At 31.5% G+C, this 10,825-nt stretch overlaps 1 protein-coding gene across 1 annotated transcript; it reads left to right on the top strand.

Moving 5' to 3' along the window:
- The first annotated feature begins 1,092 nt into the window (after nt 1-1,092).
- Nucleotides 1,093-5,560, top strand: LOC130451963 (uncharacterized). The gene is made up of 2 exons (XM_056791321.1): nt 1,093-2,791; nt 5,426-5,560. The coding sequence occupies exons 1-2, from the start codon at nt 1,307-1,309 to the stop codon at nt 5,486-5,488; spliced, it is 1,548 nt and encodes a 515-aa protein (XP_056647299.1). The 5' UTR covers nt 1,093-1,306; the 3' UTR covers nt 5,489-5,560.
- Nucleotides 5,561-10,825: the final 5,265 nt, after the last annotated feature.

Here is a 10,825-nt window from a genome sequence, read left to right as displayed (position 1 = left end):
AATTTTGAATTTTAGACTGGTATTCGTGTAAACTTAATAGCATCCCAAAAGCCGTTGGGTTATAAATCGACGACGCGCAGACTTTACCATTTTTAAATTACCCAATCAAAAAAGAAGAATTAAATAATTGACGTTTCTGGAACAGAAAGGATTTTCAAATTTCAAAAATGTTCATTTGTGGACAATTTAAACCTACGAACTTTTGATTTTAGTTTAACTCAATAATTAAATCACCGCGCTTGTTCAACACGATCCATTTTGATACTGCATTCGAGCTTATGACGTTATTATCTTTATTTTTGATAATGAGGACAGTTGAGTTTTTGGACTGAACAATTCATCTCGAAATAATGCTTGAAATTGGACTTTTAATTAATAAGAGTGAATCCAAAAGAGCTGATATCAGATCTCATCCTTCCAGAAAGTTTTCTCAAACACAGCTTCGTTTACCATGTGAGTTTTTCCAAAAATAAATACAATAAACGGCTATAAAAACTTGTTGTTTGGAATGTCTACCTCAAGTTGCCTAATCTATAATTAACTTGTTTCATGATAAAAAATATTATTAAGGAGCTTTTATATTTTTTCTGAGAATTGTGATCAAATAACTTATAAATCGTGCGAAAAAGAATTAAATAAAAAAAACTGGGTTTTGAATGTATAAAACAACTTGTCCAGGTAAACATCGAAATACTTAATTTTCAGGATCAGTTGAATATTCAAAAATATGAATAAAGTTACAATTGATTTTTCAAAAATTAGTTAGAGAAAACTTTGTAAGTAAATAAATGAAGTTTGCGTTTCCGTTTGTTGATATATTATTGGAATGAATTTTACATTTAACGAATAGCACTTGTCAAATCGTTAAGCAGAAAAAGCGGGCATTTCATTTCGCTAAAGCATCTCCAAAGAATATCGAGTTTGTGTGTGTTTTTGCCCGTTTTCCAAGGATAAATTCGAAAGAGAATTTTCTCATGTTTCAATACGAAATTACTTGTAATGCAAATTCAGATTTATTATAAAATTTCGTTTCTATATGTTACGTATATGACACTTCACAGTGCCATGTACTAGTTTGAATGTTCTATGGTCATCTGGCAAGTGACAGTTGGGAAGCGGGGGACTTAGATAGTTAGGTTAGAACATATAGAGGAACGAAGTAAAACGTGTTCTCAAAACTAATCGTGTTTTATTTAAATAATAATATTAAAGCTAACCTGAAACATGGTGTCAGGTGTGAATTAACAAGAAGAGTGAGTTTAATAAATATAAAATACAGAACTTTAGTTGAGAATAAGATTTTAATATGGATTCAAGCGGATTTAAACCGCCATCAAGTCTTGTATTTGATCAAAACCTTCATAAAAATTATGAGAAGTTTAAACAACATTTCGAAATTTACTTAAAAGCAACCGAATTAAGTGGAAAGTCAGATGAACGCAAAATCGCTTTGTTTTTAAACTCCGCTGGTGAGGAGGCTATAGAAGTATTCAGCACATTAAGTCTATCAGAAGATCAAAAAGGAAATTACAAAGAAGTCATAGCAGCTTTTGACAATTATTGTAAACCACGCAATAATGAAACGTTTGATCGTTTCAAATTTTTCTCAAGAAATCAGACAGAGGGAGAAAGCATGGATCATTTTATAAAAGACTTGAAATTATTAGCTAAACCGTGCAATTTTGGAACTCAAGAAGATAGTCTTATAAGAGATAGAATAATTTTAGGGGTCCAAGATCATAATTTGCAAGAAAAACTATTGGGAATAAATAATTTAAATCTGGAAACTGCAGAAAGCACTTGTAGAACAACAGAAGCTACTAAGCTTCAAGCAAAAGATTTAAACAAGGAAGAAGTGAATTTAATTCGAAGAAGAGGATACAGTCAAGGTGACCCTAGTACTAGCGACAGTGGCAATAATAACGGAAGAGAGTACAGGTGCTTGAAATGTGGCAGAAGACACACCAAAGGCAAGTGTTTTGCTTTCGGAAAAAACTACGCTAAGTGTGGACTGGAAGGACATTTTGCTGTAGGATGCAAAACAGGATACAATAAAAAAGATAACTTTAGTAACAGTAAGATAAATAAGAACAAAGGTAAATATTTTAACAGTCACAATAGAAATATAAATAGTAATCAACATGTAAATCTTGTTGATGAAAATGATTCGAGTGATGAAGATTTTGTTATTAACAATCTAACTGTATTCAATATTTATGAGAATGATAATTCAGAACTTGAAAAAATATGGACAGAAAATGTATGTATTGATAATAGTGTAATTAAGTTTAAGGTTGATTCTGGAGCTCAATGTAATGTGCTTCCAATAAGTTATATAAAAAAATTAGAAAGGGAGAATGACATAATACATTCAGAGCAAAGTATTATAGCCTATGGCAACAATAAAATCAGAGTTGTAGGAAGTATAATTTTAAAATGTTTAATTAAAAATAATATTCAAAATGTAAAGTTCTTGGTTGTAGATATACGAGGCAAACCTATTCTTGGATTAAAAACCTGTGTAAAATTAAATATAATATGCAAGCTGGATGAAGTTAACTTAAAGAATAAAAGAGATCCTAAAGAAAATTTCATCAATCAGAATAAAAAGTTGTTTGAAGGTACTGGTAAGGTTCCGTTTAAATATAGGATTTTATTAAAAGAGGGTTACAAACCAGTTGTAAGTAATTGCAGAAGAGTCGCTGAAAAAATTAAAGGAAAGCTAAAAAACACTTTGGATGAGTTAGTAGACAAAGATATAATTGAGAAGGTCGATGAACCTTCAGAATGGGTAAGTAATATAGTATGTGTCGAAAAACCTAATTCAGACAAGTTAAGAATCTGTTTAGACCCTATACATTTAAATAAGTATATTTGTATAGATAGGCATCCTATACCAACAACAGAAGAAATAGGCTTAAAATTAAGAGGGAAAAGTATCTACAGTGTGATAGATATGTCAGATGCCTTCTATCACATAGGATTGGTTAAAGATAGCCAAAAATTATGCACATTTATAACACCATTCGGTAAATATCGTTTTAAGAGGTTATGTTTTGGTCTATCATGTAGTCCAGAAGTTTTCCAACGAGTAAATGAAAGAATTTTCGGAGATTTAAATATCCCAATATATTTTGATGACTTAATAATTGCTGGTAAAGCCGAAAGAGAACATGATTTGATAATGAATAAAGTACTAGAGAGAGCTAAACAGTTTAATGTAAGATTTAATGCTAACAAGTTACAATACAAAGTAAAGGAATTAAAATACTTGGGGCAGGTTTATTCCAAAGAGAGGATAAAACCAAATAATTCATATGTAGAGGCAATAATGGCTTTAGAAGCGCCAAAAAATAAAAAAGAATTGCTGAGAATTCTGAGCATGGTAAATTACTTAACGAAATTTATACCAAAGATGTCAGAAATAGTAGCGCCTCTAAGAGGTTTAATAAAAAATAACGTAAATTTCTTGTGGACTGCTGATCATGAAAATACATTTAGCAATCTGAAAAAAGTTATAGGTAATTTACCAACCCTTAAAATATTTAACCCAAACTTACCTATTACAGTACAAAGTGATAGTTCCCAGTATGGAGTGGGAGGGTGCCTTATGCAAGGAGGTCAACCCATAGCATTTTGCTCAAGACGTCTTACTGAAACCGAGACAAGGTACGCACAAATAGAAAAGGAGTATTTATCAATTTGTTTTAGTCTAATTAAGTTTCATCAGTTTGTTTACGGTAATAAGATAACAGTACAAACCGATTACAAGCCAATAATTGGCATTCAGCAAAAAGATATTAATAAAATTACGTCCAGACTACAGAGAATGCGCTTGAAAATCTTAAAATATAATTTCGAAGTTGAGTACATACCAGGTTCAAAGATGTATATAGCTGATCTTTCAAGTAGGTCATTCATAAAAGACAAAGTAAATGAAGATTGTGAAATGGAAGAGGTTGTGCATACGATTGACATTGAAAGACCCATTACAAATAGTCGATTAGCTGAGGTAAGCAAGGAAACTTTGTATGATAGTACTCTTAAAAAAGTTACTGAATATTGCATTAAAAGTTGGCCAGATAAAAAAGTATTGGATAACACTGAACTAAAGCAGTATTATAAAATAAAAGACGATCTACTGGTTCGCCATGGAATTTTATTTTTCAACGAGCGAATTTGCGTACCCAAAAAACTACAAAATCATATGACTAGAGAGCTACATAAATCCCATTTTGGCATGGAAAAAACAAAGAAGTGGGCAAGGAAAATATTATACTGGCCGGGTATAATAACTGATATTGAAAATTTTATTTCAAGGTGTCGCATATGTGAGAAATTCAGCAGAAATAAAATAAAAGAACCGCTAATAGCGCACGAGGTACCTAAATATCCATTTGAGATAGTGGGGTCTGATATATTAGAATAAGCATCAAAATATTATTTAGTTGTAGTCGATTACTACAGCAATTGGATCGAATTGAAAGAAATACAAAGAAAAAGTATAGATGAAATCTTAAAACAATTAAAAGTAATATTTTCTAATTTTGGATTACCTGCAAAGTTTATATCTGATAACAATCCCTACAACAGCTTTAAATTTAAAGAATTTTGTAATCAATACAACATACAATGTGTTTTTACGAGTCCCAGGTACCCAAAGTCGAATGGGTTGGCTGAAAAAGCCGTACATATATGTAAACAGTTATTAAAAAAGTGTAACAATGAAGACGAAATATTTGTTCATTTGTTAAATTACAGAGTTACACCACTATGTGGTCTTGAGGCCTCACCTTCAGAGTTATTACAAAGCAGGTTACTAAGAACAGGTTTGCCTATATCCAACAAATTATTGGAACCCAAAACCACTAACGAGTATGGGAAAAAAGTAGAAAGAAAGTTGGCAGTAAAAAGCTATCATGATAAATTTGCACGTAGCAGCTCAGATTTTAACGAAAATCAAGATATACTATTTAAATTGAAGAAGGATGGGTATTTGACACCGGGAAAAGTCTTATCAAATACTAATACTCCACGATCATACTTGGTTAGTGATGAAAATGGCAGGGTTTATAAAAGAAATTCTTCCTTTCTAAAAAATACAAAAAATCCAACGGTTATAAATGCGTCAAACAACAACGAAAATATAAACATAAACTGTAAACCTAGTAGTGCTGATGAATCAAGTGAGAACACTTGTTTGTCTAATAGAACTGATGTATATAATGAAAACGGTTGTGGAACTAATAATAATAAAACGGCAAATGAATGTACAAGTGTCAAGGAAACAAATAGCAAATGCACAAGATCAGGTCGGGTCGTCAATGTACCAAATAGGTAAAGAGACTATTATACATAGCGGAAAAAAAATATTATTAGTTTCATGTCTAGTTTATAGTATTAATTAGTATTTCAATTATTTCAGTATAAGTCCAAAAAGGGGAGATGTTACGTATATGACACTTCACAGTGCCATGTACTAGCTTGAATGTTCTATGGTCACCTGGCAAGTGACAGTTGGGAAGCGGGAGACTTAGATAGTTAGGTTAGAACATATAGAAGAACGAAGTAAAACGTGTTTTCAAAACTAAACTTGTTTTATTTAAATAATAATATTAAAGCTAACCTGAAACAGTTGCCTCATCAGTAAAAAGAATTGTATCCAGAAAATCTGGGTTAACATTTTGTTTATCTTGCAAAAAATGGATAAATTGTAGACGCTTACGTAAATCTTTAGATAATAAATTCTGAACAGGAGTGTTACGATATGGATGCAATTTTTTCCTCTTCAGTATTCTAAAAATAGATGATTGGCTTATACCTGTTTGCAGACTTAATCGGCGAGTACTGATATCTGGATTCTCCGTAACACAAATTGAAATTTCATCTTCTTCATCGGCAGTGATTTTTTTTGTAGCACCGTGCTCAGTTTTAGAGCGTAAAGACCCCGTTTCACCTAAGCGATTGTAAAGATTTCGGTACAGTTTGTAATTGGATTGCCTTCGATTTGAGTATAATTGTGAATATCATCGAGCCACAGTTGGACCACTATAATTTGACTGAGCAAACACACAAATCATATCGCGCATCTCATTATTTGAGAAATCGTTATGCCTAGGCATTATTTGATACATAACTATTTCTCTTGTTAATTACTAAATTGTTAATAAATGGTACACTAATGTATTACTTATTCTTATTATTATCCAATTATTGCTTTTACACAAACTGTCTAAAAGTGGCTAAAAGATCTTTACGAAAGCGGATTATAAAGTGTATTGAAGTAAATGGTGGACATTTTTAGGCATTTTATATTTTTGTTGACAAATTTGATATTGTTACAAATTTGAGGAATAATAAATTTGTAATTGAAATTTATTGAATTTAGTGTAAATTATGAATCCTCATGCCAAAAAACGCAAAATTGACAATTTTCAAAGAGAAATTGTGAAAACATAAAAAATTATTGCGAAAATCAAAATTTAAATTTAAACTTTGAACACCCCGTATCTTGGAAACTAGCAATATTTGCATAAGGCATGATGAACAGTATCATCATATTTTGAGGTATATCAATCACCCTGTATGAAGGAACTTTTTCAAAATAGCTGTGAAGGCTATGGTCGTTACATATGCCGCTAAAATTCAAGGTACTTGATATATAATATTGGAAGTAATATTATATATCAAGTGCCTTGTATTTATTCTCAGTATTTAGAACATAGATTAAAAGGTCATCAATACCTTTAAAGAAATAGATCTGCATTAACGAACCACGAAATATCAAAAAAACATTAGCCAGCCAGCCAATTAGTACAAGGCACTTGATATATAATATTACTTCTTTTGTTTTTTGGTGTTTTAGATTTTAATTTAGTCAAATATTTGGATATGGTATTATGTCCTTTATGACTCTTAATAATATATTTATTAAAATAATTTGATAGTTGATGGGAAAGTCCTTGTATTTTATGTTTTAATGTTTCATGTACTGATAGTTTGATAGATCTATCAGCCTAACTTATCACTGATCTTTTTTTTGTGACATAGGATGACATGAAGAGAAGTTCAAATATCTTGATGAACAAATTGGTTTCGTATACCATTCTGTTTTTTTATGATATAAGTTGAATTTTTTATTTACGTTTTCAATTTGATTCTTTGGTACAACAGTAATGCAATCATCTACATATCGGAAAAAGAATGGACTATTTATATCAAGTTTGCTAAGGACAGTTTCCTCGAGATCTTCCATTACTAATTGTGCTTACATGCAGAGTATGCATGCTGCATGCTTTTTTAATTCCGGTAATTATCCAAACTCTTGAAATATTGTGTATAAAATACAAGAGTTTTAACATCATTAAAGTTTTTATCTCAAAATACTCTCCGATTGAGGATCTATCAACTCCATTTGTAAATGAACTGGTGGCTGTGAAACTTCAAAATGGATTGTTGAAAATTGGGAATTCAATTTTATTCATTTTGCGAAAGACTTCAAATCGATTGTTGAATTCCGTAATGAAATTCTACAGATGTTGACAATAAACTTCCCATTTTTTGGTTCACAGTTCCAAATGATTTTAAATAACGGAAATTCTTCAAAGATTCATTATTTACCTAATTTTCCCACAGTCTCAACTTAGTTTCAAATGCTTGAATATTTGAATACATTTGAGTGACAATCAGATTTTTACCCTGTAATTATATAACGCAAACTTGCAGTTTTTATTATTATTAACATTAACATTAGCATTAACAGTAACTAAAATAACTGAAGGACTATTTAAGTGCGTTCAATTGACAGATAATACAACAGCAAATGAAATTTATTCTGCAATTGAGCATTTGATAGCAGAATATGTACGAGGATGTATTGATATCTAGTTAGCCTAGATCAGTTCCATGCATAAACAAAATATTGCGTTACCATAGCAACGAACAATAACTTATTAGAAGTGTCAGTGTAAATTTTGACGTTAAAAAAGATGTTCAACGATATTATGAAAATCGAAATATTGGAGTATCCAGCAATCATTAAGTATCTTTATTTAAAAGTGGTAAGCAGATTTACGAAGATATACGTAATACCCTTGGTGATCAATATCTTTCGTATGCAAACGTGAAAAATTGGACTGTAAGCATCAAAAGAAGTAAATTTTCTATTCCATTGAAGTGCAAGGGTAGAAGCATCGCGTTCGATCTGTGCTCGATTTGAAAACGATGTAGACTTGGGTACACTTCTACGATCCAGAAATAAAGCAAGAATCGATGGAATGGCAACACTCAGATTCTCCAAGACTAAAAGAAGTTTCGTCTCCAAAAATCAGCTGGAAAAGTTCTTACTTCCGTTTTTTGGGATTGCCATGGAGTAATCATGAGTGATTTTTTGGATTTTTTGGATAAGGGTAGAACAATAACTGGTGAATCTCTTGTTTCGTACGTACAAAGAAAACAGCTTGACATTTAAGCGTTTCAAAAGTGTTCAACATGTCCCGTTTACGACTTATTGATCAAAATTATTTCAATTTGCTGGTAATATACGGAGAATGTGATAGGGTTATTGAACGAGCGTGTGATACTTTTTATTTTCGATAACTGGATAGACTACGACCCACCTCTGATACTCTTACAGGGCTCATTCATAATTGTAAAACCCACGGTCAGTTTGTTGCATAGTACATTACATAGTAATTGAAGAAGGTGCTGTTGTAGACAATGATGCCAATGAAATTAAAGTCTTGCGATACTTCAAAGCGTATCCTGAAAATTCATTGACCGATGCGGAGAGAGATTTGGGAATATTAGATATGAGTATTCACAGGATTCTTAAAAAACACAAGTTCCATCCGTATTCAATCTCGTTCATACAAAATTTAAAGCCAGGTGACAATAAAAGAATTGCTTTTTGTGAATTTATATTAATTAAAACTCATGAAGACGATAATTTTTTACAAAATTCAATTTGGACAAATGTAAAATTCATTAGAATGAAATATTTAACCGGCGTAACTCTCATTATTGGAGTGATACTAATCCTCAAATGTTGAGTGAAAGACAGTTTCAAGGTACTTGAATTTCAATGTTTATGATACGATAAAAAATGACTGTATGCTGCTGGTACATTTTTATGGCGAAAATTCGGATGGTAATCTTAGTATTTAAATTTGAGGGTGAATTTTACTTCAAATTTTTGTTTATTTCAGATATCTAAAAAAATTAGAAAATTATTCACAACTAAATCTGATTTGGAATCAGCTGTGATATCAGCACGACGGAGCCCCACCACAACTTTTTACAGACTCATTTTGAGGATTGATGGATAGTACTTTGCATCAATGGCCTCACCGTTCACCAGATATCATCCCATTAGATTTTTTTGTCGCTATCTACAAAAGAAGTCTGCCAGGAAAGAGTTTGGAATGCGTATCAATCAATACGATAAAAAAATAGAACTGCATTAACGAACCATGAAATATCAAAAAAAAAACATTTCAATTCAAAAACATTTCAAACAATTCAATTATTAAGATTCAAAAATTCTTGAAACTGAATCTAATTCACAAAAAGAGAATTTTTAGAAATGGTTAACATTCACACGAACGAAAAAGCTATAAATGATAAAAAATGTGTAAATAATTTAAGTAAAATTTATTGCTCTATTTGGTAAATTCTAATAAATTTAATATATTTAAGATGTGGAAACCAAGGAAAAATTAATTCTTCTTATTGGAACAAAAGAAGACTGTCAGGAAAGAGTTCGGAATACATTTCGATTTTATTATTTCATACATAATTATGTTGAAAAGAAGTGGACTCAGTGAATCGCCTTGTCGTATTCCTCTTTCCTCGCTGTATAGATTCTCTATGACTTTGATTAAGGTATGGGTTACTTTTCTGTCGTAGAGTAAATGTACAACATCCTCTAACTAAACTCGGTTAAATGCTTTTTGCAGATCAGTAGGCTGGTTTGTTGTATTCGATCGACTTCTCTGCAATCTGTCTTTTAACAAACACTCCATCAGTGCATGAGCTTCCCGTTCTAAATCCTTATTGTCCAGCCGACAGGGATATAATACTATTTATTTTGTTCGTTATTATTTTTGTTGATAGTTTTAATGTTGTACTCAGTAGGTTTATGCCTCTGTAATTCTCTGGCATTTTTTGTCTCTCTTTTTAAACATAAGAATGGTACTGCATGTTCGCCATTTATCAGGTATTTAGTTAATCAGTTTGGTTAGTTGTTGACCACCGTGCTTAAGCAGTTCATTGGGAATGTTGTCGGGTCCAGGGCTTTTTCTGTTTTTTAATTGTCGGACCGCCAATTCTATGTCTCTGTTATCTATTTGTATATCCTCATTTGTGATTATATCTGTAGTGTTGCGCTCAATAGCATCTTCCTCTCTACTGTATTGTGAGATATTCGACCCAGGTTTCCTTTGTTAAACGAGAATGTTTAGGTACGATTAGTTCGTTGGTCTCTTTTCTCTGATTTTTTATTAATCGCCATTAATCGCTTATTAATTTAGAATCCAGTAGTGAAGAGAAAAATAAATTGCCATTTGAAAAAATTAAGTTTTTAGATAGCGAAATTCGCCACAATTTTCTGATCATCTTATACGAATTTTTGTCAAGGTTTTCACAGATTTTGAAAGCTGTAAGTGTTATTTGTCCAAAGATATTGGACCTAACTCACTTGAACTTAGAAATATAATTTTTTAGTGGAGGGCATGTGTCCAAAACCATAGCATTCCGTTTAAAATAACGAAGTTTGAATCCACTTCCGGTAGAACCGGAAACTTCAGACAACTGAAATTATTTTAAC

Source organism: Diorhabda sublineata, chromosome Y (genome assembly GCF_026230105.1).
Source record: "Diorhabda sublineata isolate icDioSubl1.1 chromosome Y, icDioSubl1.1, whole genome shotgun sequence".
NCBI lineage: Eukaryota > Metazoa > Arthropoda > Insecta > Coleoptera > Chrysomelidae > Diorhabda > Diorhabda sublineata.
Note: the sequence above shows the minus strand (reverse complement) of the source record. Positions and strands in the feature narration are given on the sequence as shown.

Bases quoted from the DNA above. Each gene is read 5' to 3' on its own strand.
- LOC130451963 (XM_056791321.1), top strand. From the start codon at position 1,307: ATGGATTCAAGCGGATTTAAACCGCCATCAAGTCTTGTATTTGATCAA. The intron at 2,792-5,425 runs GTAAGTAATATA...CAATTATTTCAG, and splicing joins TCGATGAACCTTCAGAATGG to TATAAGTCCAAAAAGGGGAG.